The 20,243-nt window shown below is 29.8% G+C and overlaps 1 protein-coding gene across 2 annotated transcripts; it reads left to right on the forward strand.

The window, feature by feature from the left end:
- Positions 1-2,678: 2,678 nt before the first annotated feature.
- LOC107457500 (uncharacterized) lies at positions 2,679-19,823 on the forward strand. 2 transcript variants are annotated; one of them, XM_016075667.4, is made up of 5 exons: positions 2,679-2,740; positions 5,923-6,014; positions 11,159-11,242; positions 14,609-14,739; positions 19,003-19,823. In XM_016075667.4, exons 2-5 carry the CDS (start codon positions 5,962-5,964, stop codon positions 19,221-19,223), a joined length of 489 nt encoding a protein of 162 aa, XP_015931153.3. In that variant the 5' UTR covers positions 2,679-2,740; positions 5,923-5,961; the 3' UTR covers positions 19,224-19,823. The 2 variants fall into 2 exon arrangements, with proteins under 2 accessions (XP_015931153.3, XP_015931154.3); XM_016075668.4 differs by lacking the exon at positions 11,159-11,242.
- Positions 19,824-20,243: the final 420 nt, after the last annotated feature.

Below are 20,243 nucleotides of genomic sequence, written 5' to 3' on the forward strand. Positions count from 1 at the left end.
AGTTTAATACTGAAGAAAAACCGCTGTTTTCTCTAATCGCCGTATCATTCTAGAAATCTATTATAATATTAAAATTATTTAAAAAATCTTCAAATAATGATTTTTATCATTCGCATTACTATTTTTTTAAAACAATATTAGGCTGTATCTTGCATTTTTGAAGACAACATAATACTTAGTTTATAAAAGATTGGCTGTACCATTTTAATTTCATGTGCAACGCAGAAAACAATTATATTGTAAAATTATAAAATCCTCAACTTTTGCATAAATCCTTACCTAACATTAGGTATTTTTACAATCAATAGATTTTCATTATCAAAAAGTCTCGATTGTAACAATCTTAGAATTTGTTTATTTTACTTTTCTGATTTTCTTTCCTTTTTATAACAAAATAAAATCGTACAAATGCCAATATAAAAATTAATGCAATTTAATTTTAAAATTTGACATTTTATTACTATTTACATTGCAACTGTGTTGGTAAATTTCTGTCTCTAACGTTAACAATCATTCAAAAAAAAATTTTGGAAATTTATTATTCGATAGTAAAATTCCGTATCTAGACTAACGATCGATCCTTTGTGGCCTTTTAAATAAAACAGTTAATCAGACGTTAGTTACTTAGATAATGAAGATTATTATTTTCATTATCTAAGTAACGAACTTCGATTATTATCTTCATCAACTTGAATTGGAAATGGAAAACTTGATGTGACGAGAACTGATAACACAGCATGAAAAATATATTTTCTTTTACTCTTTATTTTCTGAGCTACAAAAGAATATATTCATGATTCAGTAGAAAGAATATATTATATAAAATACATATATATATAAAGAATATATTCCATTAGCAAGAATTGAATTTTTCATTTTCATCAAGTTGTGTGTGGCATTTAAAAAAGTATATGTTAAGTATTTCTTATTTAGGAAAAAAAATCCATTTAATACGATATTGATTTTATAATTTGAATGTGTGATACATAAGATACATGTTATTAGAATATTTATCGTAGTCTATGACTCATGTTCTATGCTAGAGCTTAACATCTGAATGTGTTTTACAGAATGCAAAGTTTTTTCAGTATTGTAAAGAAGGAAAACATACTTAGTTTTTCTAAGTATCTGAATTGGTAACATCCGCATAGAAATCTTATTGAATATCTTAAAGTTGCTGGATACTTCCAAATTTGCTCGTTTGTATGTCATCCAACTCTATGCATAAGGAAACCTCCATCAAAGACGAAGTCAGCATGCATTATTTCCGTAAAAGTGACTTGAGTATATAATGTTTTACACCCATTCTATTGTAAAAAATTGTAATAATGTTTATGGACCTAATTCAAATCTGAAATAATCTGTGAAAAATGGTATCAAGATCGACACTGAGTAGTGTGTCATTGATTTTGAAAAAACATCATCACAGCTCTCGGCAACATTACTTTTTTTTCCGGGAAAACTTACCATAAAGTAACAATCTATACTTATTTGTCATTGTTATCTGACAGTACTTTAACTGTGACTTTCAGATTTAAGCAATTTTACTTGGAGACGCACCACCTGCTTACTTAATACTTTGCTTCGAAGACCTAGGATTTTATAACTTAACTTAGTTCAAATTTTAATAAATTGACCAGTTTTACCTAGTTATATTGATTTTAGCCAAATTACTTTAGCTTAATTTGGTTGTTTTTATTTTAACCAAGTTTCTTCAAACTCAACCTTGTGTTTAAAATTTAACCAAGTTATATTAATTCTAACCGACTGCTCCATCATATTTTAATCATTTGCCCTTATTTTAACCAACATCATATCACCTATTTTGGTAGCTCCATTTTATGTATGAAAGACTTGTTAGATGAAACTCATCATTCTAACATATTTGCATTTTTACAAGTGATTGGTATTCTAAATTGTATATAACTGTTTTATTGCATTTACAATTTTATCAAAATTTTATTAACTTTTATAAGTTATACCTATGCAATTTTATTAGTAATCGCCATGTTATCATATCGCTCATGGGCTGCAATAGCGGCACAACTCAAAAAATCATGTTTTGAGATAAGTGTGTTTAAAGTTTTCATTGCTAAGGAAAATGCTTTAGTTAGGATTTTTTTTTTTAATTCTGAAATATTTAGCTTGCCGTTGCAAATTCATATTAGGCACTGGCGCGGCTCTTGTTTGGTTTAATTTGACTGATAGCTATGATGATAACATAATTAGTGTTACCAGTAGTTCGATTTCATAATATTGGAAAAACAATTTGCATGGAATGATATTCTATACATTATACTTTCTCGGCTTGATTAGGAATCTTTCTGCATAACTCTTATAATTATTTATCAACTTAATGTTTACTTTGATGTATCAGTTGAAAATTCGAAGCGTATCAGGATGTTTTAAACGCATTTCATTACAGGAACTTACTACAGACGTTTCTAACTACGACGAAGAATAATTTCATTACTTCAGAGTAACCCAGATTTTATAATAGCAATAAAAGTAACTAATCATTTAGTTATTTTTATCTCCCGTTTATTCAATGTCTTATTGTTTCATGCAAAGAGTTAGGTAGAGAAATTCCCGTTGTGTTAAGTGATAACGATTCACATTATGAAGAATTATCAGACTCGTTATCAAAAAACTGTAAAAAAACGCCTTCGAGATATCAGAAGCAAGTTCTAACAGCATCTAGTCTAACAGAAAAACACTCTGGTATAAGAATACTTAAAAGGTAAATATTGTTTTATGTTCATTTTGCATATAATTTTACGAATTTTTTTTATGTTCAATAATTGCAAAACATAAATCGTAAATTAATTCGCAAGTTTTGTATTTTTTTTTTTCCTTTTTTAATTTTCGGCAGCTAGTGCTATTAAAAAACCGGTGTTTGTATCATGCTTAATTGTATGATTCTATTATGAAGTAAAACACTTTCGTTTGTATTTTTACATAATATTTAATAAGAGAGTAGTAACGGGAATTTTAAATAAAAGTTAAATAAAAGTACATATATATATATACTGAATTTTTTTTCTAACTAAGTTTTGTTTTTAAAATCAAATAAACTAATAAGGGAAAATTATAAAGCAAGAAACAAAAAGTAAGGAGTTCACTATATCCGTTACGCAGGCAATTTAACTAATGGTTCCCAAACTCCTCCCTTTTATTACACATTGTTCAAATAAATGACTGAAAAATATTATGTAGTAGCAAAAAATTTGTTATTTTCCATTACTCTTTGTCTTGCGTACAAAAAAAAAAATTTGTAATCTTTAGCTGATGAGCAATCCTCAACATCAGATACGCAAAAACTTCCCGACTCTCAGATAATTTTTCCTGAATTTCTGTTATTCCGCTTTTTAAACCTGTCTAACCTGCCATTCGAGCACATAAAAGTAGTCTCACAAAGTCGCTTCGCAAATTCATCGACATTTGTTTAGATACTTCGATTGGTGAACCACTTCAGTAATGCTTCTTCAACATCCTTGTGATCTGATTTTCTCAACTTTTTTCTGCCATCTAAATTTTTTTCATGAGCAGAAATTATTAATTGCCTATTTTTCCATACGTTACAAACTGCAGACTTGGATAGTTCATATCCCCTACAAATATCAGCTTGATTGCATCCATTTTCAAATTTTCTGATTATGCCCATTTTATCATCAATTGAGAACGTTTTACGTTTACTGCTCGCCATAGTTAAAATTGAGACACTTGTTTGCAGGATTTTTTAAACTGAACTGAGAGCAAAAAGGAGTTGAAATGAGGGCCTTATCAATATAAAATCATAATCGGACTCTAGTCAGAGAACTTGAGAAAGTGTCCCTAGTATTCCTTTTCTAAACACACCACACGCAGCTATGCTTTTCGAAAGTGTAATCAGACGGACATTTTCCCTTAAAAATAATCAATCTTTCCTGAAGGAATTCACACCTATTTGAGAACAGAGTTGTAAGGGTTACAAAAATCGATTCAAAAATTAATTTTGATAGAATACACATATTTCCAAATAAAATGGATTCATTGTGTAATGTTTATGGAATAACATATATGGTAAACAAATGCTACAGATTTTATAGTATGTACATTTGATTTGTCGAAATTTTCAATAACTGTATTGAGTAAATGTACACTGACTGAGCAAAACTCATGGGATACCCACCTAATATCTGGTCGGGCCCCCTCTGGCCCTGCGGAGTGCAGCGATACGGCGTGGAGGTGAGTCTGCAAGGCTCTGGAACACATCCGGAGGTAGTTGGCACCACACATCCTGCAGAGCGGCAGCCAATTGTGACCTGTTCGTGGGTTGAGGATTCAATGCCCTGAGCCTAACGTCGAGGGCATCCCAGATATGTTCAATGGGGTTCATATCAAGACTTCGGGGTGGCCAGTTCAGTCGTTGGATCTCACCTGCATGCTCGTCGAACCAGGCACGGCCGATATTGGCGTGATGTGGGGCTGCGTTGTCATCTTGATACACAGCAATGTCATCAGGGTGTTGAAACATGACAAAAAGGTGGAGATGGTCTCCAAGCAGCTGAAGATACCGCTGACCAGTCAATATGGTATCCAGAACGACCAAGGAGCCCATTCCATGCCACGAAAATGCACCCCAAACCATGACTGATAGGCCACCGCCCTGGACTGTCCCCACTTGGCATGCTGGATCCATCGCTTCGTGTGGTGTGCGCCTCACACGGTGCCTCCCATCAGCATGGAACAGTTGATAACGTGATTCGTCAGACCAGATCACGTTACGCCACTGTTGCAGTGTCCATCTGTGGTGATTGGTGGCAAATGCACGCCGAATTGTCCGATCACGCTGGGTTAGCAGTGGCACACATGTGGGGCGACGGCTCTTATACCCGAGAACACGCATGTTCCGACGGATTGTCCACTGGGACACGTCTCTATCACGGCCAGTGTTGAATTCAGCCGTGACTTGTTGCACATTTGCTCTCCTATCTCGAGTCACCACTCATCTCAGTTTTCGTCTGTCTCGGTCTTTTAGGGCCTGTGAACGCCCGGTATGGTGTCTGTTGTGGACTGTGACACCCTCATTCACCCATTTTCGGCAAACTCTCGACACGGTTGACCTTGGGAAGCCGAATTCCTGAACCACTTCCGAAATGGAATGTACCATGCGTCGTGCACCCACAACCATGCCGCGTTCGAATGCCATCAACTCACGACGGTGTTGCATTTTACCTGATCACTCACACAGTCACTTCAAGCAATGTCTAACACCAACTGGAAATCAGACGGTAATAACTCAATGAAAACACGTTATTTTCCGTAGTTCTCATCAATCATTATATTGGAAACATTATATTACACTATTGGTACGAAATTTAAATTTCATGAATTTCAGTTATCACTTTAAATATCATCGTAAAATGAAAATGATATTCAAATAAGTCCTTTAACTTATCAACTAATCTAGTCAAAATTTGTTGATTATCATCATTTTGTAGCGTGAATCAGTTTTCTATATTTACAATAGTTTAAAATAGATTCATCCGATAGTGTTATCTTAACTATATCAACCTTGTATTTTTTCCTACATTTATCAAGTGATTGAGAGTAATAACGATAACATCGAACATTTTTTTAAAAATAGTAACTTTTTTTAAAATAGTAATAATCGCAGTTTGACTTGCTGTAAAACTTTAGTTTAACATAGCATGCCCTTTTTTGAAACCACGCGTTTTAATCCCTTTTATTGAAATACTTGGACACATGCGCTCATCTGATAACATTGTTCGATTTAAATAATGTTATCAGATATACACTATTTAAAATTTCAATTCTGTAAGCGTTGATATTTACGTTGATGAGTGTTTTTAATTTTACAATTATCTTTATTCTATGTGAAATATGTTTTGTTAACACATGTATCTATAAATACTGCAGGAAGCAATAGAACCTCTATAATATACTGGTATTTGTGTTATGTCTATGCACTTACGAGGCAGCAGAGACATGATGGGACATCAAGAAGAAGAGTAAGTATTAAAGATTTCTTTCACTATTCCTGAACTTTAATAATATTCTTAAAAAATGTTTTAAGGGGTACCAAGGATTTACCAAAAGATTGTAAAAAGAGTATCAAAAATGTAGACGTTTTAAAATTCGTATCCTATTGCACTATTTTGTAAAATTTAGAAAACCAGAAAAGTTTCATCCCCGTTTTTGACGCTCTATTTATGCACTTATTTTATTTTATAATTTAATTAAAAACCTTCAGAGTACTCATTTTTGTATTTATTTCTTATGTAATGTCTTATATATTTCGTGTAACTTTATTAGATTTACACATTTCGACTGATTTTCTTCACTATTGAACATGCTTGCTTTGCTATTTTCTGTTTTATCAATCTCGTGTATTTATAACGATGCAATTGTATTACATACTTTATATGTAACATTTTGTATGCAACATTTTGTTCGGCACAGAATGTCTTCTTTTGGACTTTTAGCCATTAAAACTTACATTCAATTCAATTCAGTTACTAAACGATTGGCTTCTTATTTTTTTAAGAAAGAAAATGTTGCATTTAATTATTTTTTGTACTTAACCTCAATCTGAGGCTCCGTGTGAAACATAGTACCTAGGTGTAATTTAATTAAATACTAAGAGGCTTCGCCCCTGCTCGCTCGCGCTCGCCAACCCCCGGAACTGCTTTCGCAGTTCATTTCGGATTGCTTCGCAATCCAATGCTCGCTTTGCTCGCTCATTGGATACGTTCTTAACGTCTAGCTTTTGTATACTTTTTTGAACACTGAAGTTCCGAAAACTTTTCACTGTAGAAAATTCTAAACCTGTGCATTTCAATATTAATTTGAAATTGCAAACAGTTCACATATTTTTCTTAATCACACTATTCTAAATTTCAGTTGTTGAGAAAAGTAACTGTTGTAAGTTTCGTTTTAAAGTCTTTCCCACCAGAGGGCTAAAACCATGTGTTGTAAAACAATATGAAATAGTACTGAACGCCGGATGTAAAGCATCGGCTTCGATGAAGATAATTTTGTGAGAATTTTTTTGATAATTCGGTGAGAATTCACCCGATTAGACATATGATATGCTCACTACGTGCACTTGCGCGCCGAAGCCTATCAATTAAAACGTATTAGCGTTTTATATAATATAGATTAGCCATATGATGCTCACTACGTGCTCTTGCGCACCAAAGCCTATCAATTAAAAATGAAAACTGTTGCCAACGCGAGAAAAGAAATATCAACGGTTTTATTGATACATACGTATTAGCGTTTTATATAATATAGATAGATTGGAAAATGTCAACAATTTATTGATAAACGTGGCAGTTTTATTATATATATATATATATTTTAACCCAAGAAGCTTTTTGGGAAATACTTGTATTTGCTACAGCGATATGCTACAGCGATTCTATATTAACAGCTTTGTTATTTTATTCAATTATATATATTTCCAAAGTGGGGAATTAATAACTTTTGTTAAATTTTATCATTGATAAATAAGACTCGCTCTGATATACTTATCTAATTTATTTAATTTGTTATTTTTTTTCTTAAAATAAAGTTCAAAATCTAGCTATTTCTAACTTTTGAGCTATTTACAGAATAACTAATAATTCAAATGATAATTATATTGTTTTTACAAGATACTTATTAACAATTGAGAAGTACTTGTAAAATTATGGTAAATCACTTTATGTAAATAACTTATAGTTTCTGTATAATTCGATGGTGTGCTTTTTATTTTGGACGTTAATGAAACCAGGCACAGCAAAAGTGTCCCAATTGAATGTTAACGAACCTAATTTTCTAACGTTAGTAAAAAAAAAAAAAAAAACACGTTCCAAATTAGCTTAGTTATTTTAACACTGCCCCTAATTTTTCATTCATAAGTTTTTAAGATATAATTGTCCTATCAGTAATTTAAAAGTTAAAATCAAAATGTTACATCCATTATTTTTTCTGTCGTGTATAACCAGCTATATACATTAACGTGCTTTTTGAGCTGTATTAATTTCCTCATTTAAGCGCTCTACAAACAAACGATGGTCAATTTATTAAAATCCCAATTTGAACTACGTCTAAAATAAAATGTGCGCTCGCGAAATGTTTAGATATTTATTTTGTTTTAAAAATTAGTCTCTAGGAAAAAGAGCCCAAAAAATTATTAATATTAAAAGTGTTTTACTGTTATCTAAGAATACACAATGATAATTTACAGTGCAAACAAGTTTTATTGCGGCCGCAATTTTATCTCACACTGATGAGTTGAAAATCAAAAAGATCCGTAGATTCATTCTTAGAAAACTTAGTTGATAAAAAGAGGCTAAACGGATGGTTATTATTAGAAATGCAATTTTTAAGGAGTGATAGAGCATATTGAAGGACTTTTTGCAGGGAAACATAACGTCACTTTTGTAGATGATTATTTTTTGGGAGAAATTTGAAATAAATTGGTTGAATCGTTCTGGAAATATATGATATCGCTCATGGGCTGCAATAGTGGCACAACTAAAAAAACACTGGTTTTGGACTAAGAACAGGTGTAAATATAAAAATACACATTCTTTACAGCAGAAATACTAGCACAACTCCTAATTCAACTTGAAAGTAATCTTCGTTTAAGCATACTAAAGCATTTTCCTTAGCAATGAAAACTTTAAACCCACTTATATCAAAACATGATTTTTTGAGTTGCACCGCTATTGCAGCCCATGAGCAGCGATATATGAATAACGATAATTTGAAGGGGAAAAAAAGGTATTTACAGTAATATACCGCAATACAAAATTATATACCTCATAAATTATTAAATATATTGACGGAGTTATTGTTAGAAAATTAGACATCCAAAAAAAATTTTAAAATTTTTTTTTTCCTTTTATAATCTAGGTTCGGTAACATTATAACAAACTATTGTGAACATAGTTCAATCGTATTTTGAGGCACTTTGCCGCACTTTCCCTACAAAATGACAAATTACATCAAACTTGACTCAACTAGTAAAAATGACGTGTCCATAAGCAAAGAAGTTCATTTTGAACTTATGATGATTTTAAAATGAAGTAATTAGATTATGTTAAGTCGTTGTTGCTTTATTTAGTTATCAGTTCGCTGTTACACAATCTTATATGCATGAGTTTAATTTTAAAGCTTATACTAATTTTTTTGGTGCTCACCTTAACTTAAAAACCTTAAATGTATTATCTTTTGCATTATATCACTTTTCATATCGTCGTTCCAAAATATTCATAAATATTTTCTATAAAATAGCTATTTCTAAGTTGTACATACGGTTATATGCCACTTGAAATAACATTTTATTCACTTAGTACTGTTTTATCAGTTATATTTGTGCTACAATTAAAATTTTGTATACACTTAGGCTTTTGAACTGTTTCACCACATTGTTTGGCACAGCATGTCCTCGTTTGGACCTTGTGCCACTAAACACTACATTCGATCAATCAGCCACTTGAAATAATGAGTAATAGTTTTAAATTTATATTACTTTCACTTTCACATTAGTTTCTCAAACATTATGACCTAAATTTCGAGTATTATTGTAAAAATGACACTCACTAAAATAACATTATGATGCTCAAACATATAAAGCTTATCAATTTAAAAAAGTATGGAATATTAAATTTTCTAAAACTATCATTTTGTGCAAACAAAGAAATAATTCTTTCATAACACGTAGCAAGGTAGATGGCTAAAGTTCGTATTATCTTCTCTACAATAAGTGCTTCTTATCTCTTTACGATAGCAAACATATTTCAGCCATATTTCTTTTTAAGAAGAGGTCTTCGCGCTTTTGAAAAGTAAAATTCTCTAATATGCCATACCAATCTCACTCCGATGATTGCAGGTAAAATTAGTTTTTTATTACATAAGTTTTAAAATAACACTGCTTTCTTTTGTTTTCAGATTTCGTGATCATTAAAAATTCTAAGTTACCTATTTAAAATCAAAAGAGACATGGATTACTTTGTTTTGAAGTCTGCGTGTTTTTATTGGTAGCCAATCTTATTTGTTGGGTTTAAAGGGTTACGTTCGTTTTCATTTGAAGGTTTAAATCACTCTGTCGTTAAATTCTAAGTACAAAAGTGTTCTTATATATTCTTGAGCATAAAAAATTAACAATTTAGTCTTATTTTATATGTTAGTTTCATTTTCTAACGCTATTTATAAAGGGTGGGGCATGAACATGAGCTGTAACAACCATGCACTCAAAAATCGTAGTAAAATGAGAACATATGGTTTTGAGTTCCGATAATGGCTGTATTTTTAAGGGTTTTAAATTTATTGAATTAACACATCGATCAAATTTTATATTTCTAGATGCAACCTGCCTTTTTCTGAAATATTTTTATAAAGCAGATATAGATCTAGCTCTGTATAATTATAACTGTTTTGAATTAATAAATTTTACTTTTCCTGTGAATGTGCCTGTAATCAAATTTTTTAAACTTTCTTAACGACACTTTTCTTAATACCATATTTCTTTACGATTATGTCTTTTGTAAGTGTGATGATTCCCTTTTCATAAGTTATGTATTTTTCTAAAAATTAAAGAGTTACAAAATTTGGAGACATTTTATCCACATTTAAAAGTTTAAAGTGCACGATTCAAGCTTTATTATACAACTAATAAATATTAAATTTTAATATATAAAAGGCTCTTCATAGTGAGCCAAAGTAAAATATGTTTTTGAAACATCTATTTGCAAAATGCTATTTTGCATATTGCTGCAATGTGATTTGAGTATTATACTAACACTTAAAAATTTGGACCTTGTGCCATAAAAAACCAACTTATAATTCAACACTTAAAAACTTTTTTTTAACACTTTTCAAGCTGATGAAACTTTTTAATACAGGAATAAGACAGAAAAAGTGATATAAATAATATTAACAAAGTATTTTTTTTCTCAAAATTATTTAAACAAAAGAAATAAATGGGTGTAAATTCAAGAATATTTAAATATTCTTGGTTGGGTTTTTTCCAGTCTAATGTGCCAAACAAAGGTTCATTTGTATAAACTGTGGGATTTTAAAACAAATATTTATTTGAGTTTTTCTAGTAAAGTAGAGTTAGTATTAAAAGGATTATAAGTTAAAGGTAAATAAATTTATCTAGTTATAAACACCGTTTTGGAAAACTGAGACATGTGACGGATAGTGAGACAGCAAGTCAAACAAGTTCCAACAACGCCCAAGATAAGTAAATAAATATTGTGTTATTATATGATTATGAGTACTTATGGTACAATTTGCCATATGATTGCAATAAGTATCATATACTTATCAACAATTTAAATAACTGAACTGTTCATTTACCAATATACCGTAATTAAAATTTGTTAACGTTGTACCATAATATCGGTACTTTGAACCATAATACTACATCCTTAATAAAGCATTGATTAATTTTATGTAATTTAATTTAAGAAGGGATCAACTTAAATGGTATTATGGTTCAACACGTAACACTGTATTGAAGTCTAAGTTAATTGGAACGATATTATGGTTCGATATTTTTAAAATGAATTTATGAATATATTTCCATTACTTAATGATTTTTATAAGACATTATTTCTACTGATTAACTAACTAAATCTAAAATAGGTCCTGCAATATATGACGAATTTTTCTTTTAATATACATTTTATTACTTTAAATTGATAACATTACTTTTTTTTAAATGATATTGAGACTGTGTGTTATGTTTTCGATTAGTGTTCTAGCATGTATAGTGAATATGCTTTCACTTCATAAAACGATCTGGGAGAATTTTTTTGTGTTTTAAATTTCTTACCCACATCGTAATTTAAAATTCGTTTCTGTTTTTCGGAAATTTTGTCAATCTAACAATCAATACAAACTTCTGCCGTGTTGAATATCCAATCCACACAAGAACTGAAGTTCTATATACATACTTTTTAACGTTTACAATGTTTGTTAAATGTTTTTCGACTTGGTTGTGGATTAAAGCAGTAATTTTTAGACTATTTTTCAAATTTTTGTAAACAGTTAGAAATATAACTTCGTTGATTGCCCTGAGGGATCACTGCATTTTGGCCTCGCCTTTCATCTCTTCTGACCACCATTTCCTTTTTATACAACCTTACCTTGATTCTTTTCTTCACGGATTCTACGTGACATTATTAAAGTCGTTTATGGAACATTTATGCACTTTCAACTTCATCCCACAAATGCTCAATAGTATTGAGATCTGAGGATTGTGGCGTGCTCTCTATAACTGGGCGTGCTCTCTATAACTCTCTCCTATAACTGGGGAATTTTCAGAAAATAACTTAATTATAAGTAACAAAATTAATGTTTTAACGAATTAGAAATAAAAAAAAATTTTGCGGGGCTATCGCAAGAATACTCCTTCATATTCCTCAACACCACTCGTTACTGTGATAGCAGTGTGGCAGGACGCGTTAACCTGATGAATCTACTCTTGCAATCAGGATAAATCAACATCATTTTTGGATGCCCTTGGTAAACAAAGATGTTTCGGTATACTCAAAATAACGACCGCGTGAATCATGCCTGCACTTTTAGTCTTCTAGTATCAACACATTAACGCAATAGCTCAATTTTATATAACAGCCTGGTGTTTATAATGAAGTGTATAATAGGTTATCAGTAAAGAACAAAATATTGCATTGTAGCGACGAACTGTAGTAATAGTTGAAGGCAATTTTAAAAAATGCGTCTATTTTTATCCATGTGATATTGCTTAAGAAGCGTTTGTTATTGTACACAATGCCGACTATATATATATATACTATATATTTACCTTTAAGGATTATATTTACCTTTATTCACCTTTTTTTTAACCATTAAGGAATGAATGGTGCCATGTTCACAGCATTCTGAATATTAAAAAAAAAAAAAATTATCCATTACCGCTTTTGGTAAAATAACACTGAATCAATCTTTCCTTGCTCTGGTCGTAGGGTGGTAACGATCGGAAACAATTTAAAAAATGGTAGATAACGTTTGAAGAAACAGACTTTACTACTTTCTATCTATTCATTTAAATTTGTAAATTAAAGGGAATGCACCCCGATGTTAAAACCAGGCAACTTAATTCCTAAATGTAAAGTGAAATTAAAACCTTTAAAATTGATATGAGCCTTTGAAATTATTTGTTACCACTTTATAAAAATTTTCCCGGTTGAATTGATAACGTAGTTGTAATTAACATATCAAGAATCATTTGATTTGCTGGTCGTTGTTTTGAATAACAGTAATGCACTAAGATTAAAATATTGATGATCAACTTTTTGATAGGGAAAATTTTTTAAATTTCTTATGAAAATTTAAAAAAATGAACTTTGAGAATCATTAATATGTACTGTGCCAGAATGTAAACAATTTATGTTTTTATTTCTAAAATATTTATTTTACTTTGCTTGAAATGAAACCTAGTAATATCTTTGAAAATTTTATCTTTTCCTTGAGCGATGATAAAATTCAATTAATTTCATAATAGATAAATTTCTTCGCAGATAAAACGCATGTTATTTACGCCAGAAGAATTTTATATTTTTAGATATATTTAAAACACGACCGAAGCATAGCGCATTGTGAATTATGATGTGAAGCTAGTATGGCTTAAGTTTACAAGAACCGTCACAGCAAATCAATCGAAATATCGATTATGTAGAAAATTAGACAAATATTTAGCCTTTAAATTGATTTAAGTTTATACAAAAATGATACTTTTTTTTAATGTAATTGATCTTACTTTTAAAAATGCCATTGGAAATGTTTGATATGCAACAGATAACCTAGCAGATTCCATATTTATTAGCTAACTACAAAAGTTTATATACTATACAGGGGCCTCGCTTTAACCCACGACTCAATCTTTTAACGAAAACCTTTGCAATTTTTGGGAAAAAAAGTGGAACCTAATTTTTAATTAATTCTAAGTTGCTTTTATCTGATTGAGAAAAACCGGTGTTTTGAAGACTATATAAATTCTTAGACTAACGACCTATAGCTTTTTGCTTAGAAAGTATTTTTTATGGGAGTTGTGACAAATCAAATTATAATTATTTTTAGATTCATTACAACGCGATATATTTGGGAATTTCACCATTTACGAATGTCATATTTGCACAATTTAAAAACACGTAATTCAGAAGAAATTAAACTGCTCTAATAATTTTTCTTATAATAATTCTTAGAGACTTTCATTACCTTTTTGTTTGAAAATCATTGTTTGGAGCAGCATGTCCTTTTCTACACGATAGGGTTTAATGACAGCATAAATGTTAGGCTTTATAATGGCTGGACCTTGTGCTATTAAACACTATATTTAATTCAATTCACGCAAAGAAATATCAAGTTGATTGCGAAAAATTATTTTTCATACGTTCTTAACCAAATGAACCAAACCTTACCAAATGAAATTTCTCTTGAATGGTGTTTAACAACTTTTTGAATAAGATTTAATCAGTTAGTTGATTTATCTAATGTATAATAAACTAAGGTTTAAGATTACAATAATTTAGCATATAAAAATTTGCATTAATTATTTTGCTGTTAATCAAATTTTTATCATTAGAGGTTGGTGGAAATCAAGAACTGGACTTGAACAGAAGCTATTAATCTTGTCAACTTTATTATTTATACTGTCTTTTGGCCTAACTATCTCGGTAATTGTACTCAAGAACAAGACATGTCCAGCATGTCCTGGTAAGTTTTATATTTAATTAATGGCTCTTATGGTACATAAAATTTAAAATATTATCTAAGCATATTTTGATGATTTTGGATTAACCTCATATATCAGCAATCGAGATAAATAAGATTTTCCCCCTCAAAATTTAATTTAATTTTTTAATTTGAAAAGGATTTTTTCCCGACAAAATGCGTAATGCTCACTTATTTAAGTTCATTTAGTATATCGTGCTTGCAAATTTTCTAAAAGACAAATTGAAATAGTTTTTGGGATCCAAATGTTTAAGGTTTATGTTTGAAAATACAAATAATGTAATTTACTAATACAAATAAGGCAAAGTAATGCAAATAAGACGTTAAACAATTGCATTCACATGAAAAAGTTTCTTGGGGAATATTTAAAATTCTGACTGCAATCCTAGATAGTTCTCTTATATTGCATTCACCTTTCCTCCAAGTTGAGGTAAATATTTTTAAGGCTGCAAAATTTATAAGTTACTACTCATATTTCTCATTAAACTCTACTCTAGATCTTTTGCTTTGCCCGGTATTCTGCTATATCTGATGCTATTCTAACTTCAAGTAGAGTTTTAATTTTTTTCGAGAGCTCTTTTATTATGAAATAGGGTTAATTGGCTTGTCCTGAGTAGCAAATTAAACATTATAACAAATCCTAAGTAAAAAAAAATCGAGCTTAGAATTTTAACCTTTATTTTTTGTTTAAATAATTGTACAGAAATTTATTGATAAAAGAAAATATTAATAGTACAAATATGTTCTATAAAAAGTCTATTAAAAAATCTTCTTTCCACGTCAATAAGTGTACCTGTTCTTTAGTTTATAGGTATAAGTGTACCTGTTCTTTAGTTATTTAGTTTAGAGCACCTAAATAGAGGGACTTATATTTTTGTGTGTATACCGGGGGTTTCATTGTTCTAAATATTAATTTTATTATTTTTGTGAATTATAATTATTTTAATTGCATACTTCGATTATGCATTTTTACAAAAAAAAAGTATAGAAATAAATTTACTTAATTACAGTTACATGACAAATAGTTAATTCAGTAAAATAATAAAAAATGACTCAAATGACATTAATCATGTATAATTAAAATATTTGGAGATAGCTTTATCAAATATATAGATAATGAAAATACAACAGAATAGAAGAACCATTTCAAAAGAGATTAATAATTTACAGATTAATACTGTTGTGTTTAGTTCTAAGCTTTGTCATTTTTATATAACATAATTATACTAATTATAATTTATATGTTTTGTTTGAAAATATAGGAGACTATTTTGTGCCATTATCTTTTTAGAGAAATGTATTATGGTTTAATTTTAATATTTTTATCCTCATTTTAAAACGTTTCTCAGTCAAATTGGAATTAAGTCAAGTGGATATGAATATACAATGATTTTTGTGTTAGTTGTTTCACTTTTGTTAATTTTTTTGCTTAGGACCAATTTTTACGAATAAGCCAATCAATCGGAACACGATATACATGTTGGTTGTGGGTTTTTTTTTTTTTTTTTGAAAACATGCCTACATATAAACAATTGTTTAACCTATCTTCAATTTTTGCCACAGAATTCTATGCTATTTTACTGGTTTTGAATTTTATTTCTGTCCAAACATAAAATACGCAGAGAATAAGAACGGACTCAAGTAGTTTTATTTCAAGTGTTCCTCACATAGGACGGAACACCGTGGAAAAAAAATTCCGTCACAACTGGATTCAGTATTTATTTCAGCTAGCTTCGCATGTCAGTATTCACGGTAATGAGCCTGCCGATATCGTCTCAAAAACTGCCCAAAATGTAAGCAGAAACCTTTGGATCTAATTTGACTTAGTAAATCTTCAGTACATCAGACCTGGTAAACAATTGGAGTAATCAAATTTATGATAAATTACATGAAATTTACCCCACAGTTGATAACTATGAAATAATATCCGCAGATCGCTAAAGACAGGCTATAAATAATAGGCTATGCGAACCTTTTTAATTTAAATGAGTCACATAAACGAAGAACTGAGTAAGTGGAGGTTCTAAATAGATGAAATTTGGTGAATTCGGGTATATTAATTTTACGTTAATACAAAAATTATGTTTTGCCTTTATTTCTGACTCGCAATCTTTCTGTTCCGTATAGCTATAAATAACTAACTCTACTTTAAATTGTTCGTGTCATAGCGTTTGCGCTCTTGGCGTTCCTCCCTGAAGACAGGAATATTAAAGTCACTTTTCGACTGTTAAAGCCAAATATATTGGAACCTTCTTAGAATGTTTTTCCGAAGCTCTGTCGTCAAGAAAAATAAAGGCCAACCTGAAGCAAAGCTTTGATTTTAAGTTATATATTTCATCTTGCTGGGAAGAATTATATGGGCTTTAGAATGAACAAGCAACTTATATTTTAAAAGTTAATTAACTTTTTTAAAATTCGCTACTTTGGTGCAAAATTTTCCACCTTGAAGAAAATTTTCACGAGCCCAGGTAATGCAGCATTAGAGTAAGTTTTAAAATATTAAAAAATTAGACTACAAACACTTTTTATTACAAGAAAACTGTGGCTTTGCTCCATATCGACTTTTTGCACCATTTTCAGAATAAATATAGACAGCGCTAGGTTTAGATAGGCCAAACTTGTCCTAGCAGTCATGAGCAACTGTTGTAAACCCACAACAGTTATGAAAATAGCATATTAGTAAAAATAACTACAATATTAATGAAATTTAAAAAAATATTCGGGAATTATATGCATACAAATAACTACTTGACTTATAATTTTTGTCATACATATGTTTACAAATTTTACTTCTCTTTATAATTTATTTTGTTAAAAGAAAGTTTTTAATTAAAAAATATTTTTAGAAATTATTAAATTTCTGAATAATTATTTAATTCCGCTGCGTAAAATAATGGACAATAAAAATTTTTGTTCCCACTTCAAACTACTAACGGAATTCAGTATAAATTACCACAAACGAGTTAAAGTTTTTGTGCATGATTCCTTGAATGTCCTAAAACTAATTAAATGAAAGTGGTAATATTATTAACATTTAGTGAGCTTTTAAAATTAGAAGTTAGTTAGCATTCGAGGCTGGTTCCTGTTCATTAATTAAATTCTTAACAGTTTTATTCAATCAAAATTTATAGCTCCTTCCAAGATCTTGTTTTGTTGTGTTAAAAGCTTTTCTTTTAAAATTAAAAGGTTTTATTTAACCTGTTTTTTCGAAGCTCTTTCACCCAATTAAATAAAAGAAAAAAACACAGTTTAATTGCTTTACATTTGAAGCAAAGTTATTTTTTAAAATTATATATGCCATCTTGTCATGAAAAATTATCAAGGCTTCAGACCGGTCCAATAATTAAAATATTGTAAAAGTTATTCAACTTTTGTAAAAATCGCCAATTTGGCAATATTTTTCCACATAGATGAAAAATATCAGAAATCACTGCCTTTTTCCCAGCTTTTGCTAATTTTTATGAGTCTTGATGATGTGGCATTGGAGTAAGTTTTTCAGTACAAAAAATTTAGAGCACAAGAGCTTTCTATATTCTCCAGGGGCTTCCTCTGTATAGATGTTTTGGGTCATTTTCAGAATGAGGCAGAGAGCGCCGGTTATAGATAGGCTAAACTTGACCTAAGAGGCATGAGCAACTGTTACAAACTTCAGCAGTTATGAAAATAGCATATTACTCACAAAAAAGCATTTTATACGATGAGGAGGGCTTCGAGAAACAACCTTAACATGCTTACATTCCGAAAACACGCTAAGATTATCACTAAATAACTTCATCCAATGAGATCTACGAAAGTTGTTATGAAATATACTTCGCAAAATATATTAATGTGGAATAGCTAAATAAGACTAAAATCAGATATTTACCTGAGAAATCTCAATTATAAAAAATGGTACATAAAAACATCTTTCTTTTTACTTTGACTTACATTTGACGCATGACTTACTAAATTAGTTTATCTATGGCCAAATGTCATAAGTCTCGTGTTTATATAAACTTAGAACGTCATAAATACGCATAACAAAAATTAAGCATAAATTATTTGTTAAAATTAGAAAACGTGAGACTTATACCGAGATCTTGGTCGCGTACAAAGTTTTAATTACAGGAATGTGAAGACTTTTTCGTGAGACTTAATATTTGATTTACTCATAATTTTTCAATAAGCCGTGAAAATGAATCTTGAAATTTTAATACTTATAAAATCAACATGCGAAATGTAGTGATTGCTTTTTGCATTTTCTAGAAATATCAACGACGACAGAACCGTCAACAGGTAGCACGGAACCAGTCACTGGAGACACAACGTCTGATGCAACAGCAACAGGGCCTACAACAGTAACAGAGCCCACAACAGTAACGGAGCCCACAACAGTAACGGAGCCCACAACAGTAACTGAACCCACAACAGTAACGGACCCCACAGCAGAATCGGAGCCCGCAACAGCATCGTCAGTCGCAGCGTAGATAACAGTTATTAAAAAAAAGTCATGAACTAATAAAAAGAGTGTATTATGACTGAAAACTTGTTTTTTTTTTTTTACTAAATAATAAATAGTTTATTTTCTTGAATTCACTGAGCAGACAAATACCTTAAATTAACATGCGAATATGATCAAAAACCCTACTAATTTCAGTTTCTGTTATAAGTAAAAAAAGTTTGGATTAAACTAAATTTAAAATGTAAAATAAAGTTAGTGATTTGTTTCAATAATAATATTAGATAATATGCATAAAAAAGATTTTATTCATTTATTTTTTCTTTGTTTTAAATAATTATACGTAAAGAGTTTTATTTCATTAAAATAGCGTATGCTTGATCATTCATTGAATAAAGTAATAGTCATGTTTTAAACATATACAGTGCTTCTCTGTAAAACATTAAAAAAATCATACTAATTTGTTGATCAATAAATATTTTTGAAATTTTGATACTTAAAATTTTATGCATCAGATCGGCATTAAATGGATAGTTTTTGATATTGCTTCTAAGACATTATACGAGCGTTTTTTAATGTAATTTATACGTTTTATGAAAATAAAAGCTGTTAAAACATTGATAATAAATATTGCCTAATTTTTTTATTTTGCTTACTTTCTTAGTTTTAAATCTTCTTTTTTAAGCCTTCATATTTCGTGATTTATTTTTTAAACAGTATTAGAGTCATCAGATAGTAACTGGACAAATTACAAATTCTAAAGAAAGTGTTCTTTTTTATTTCTTTTGAGGCCTTTTTGTTATCCAAAAAAAGCGTTCAAAATAAATTAATAAAAAATATTAATTTATTTTGAATGCATTTTTAAAACTTTTTATAAGTATTGAATTTGAAGTTCTATTGAATAGAGAAAATTGATAATGAATAGAGAAAAATTTCGCAGTAAAATCAATGCTATTTCATTTAGATAATAGCTAAAATAGATTGCCAAAATAATGAGTAAAACGTTTAATATATTTCCAATATTTTTTTAATATTACTATCTAAGACG

Source organism: Parasteatoda tepidariorum, chromosome 9 (assembly GCF_982258835.1).
Source record: "Parasteatoda tepidariorum strain Cologne lab strain chromosome 9, Ptep-v5.0, whole genome shotgun sequence".
Lineage (NCBI taxonomy): Eukaryota > Metazoa > Arthropoda > Arachnida > Araneae > Theridiidae > Parasteatoda > Parasteatoda tepidariorum.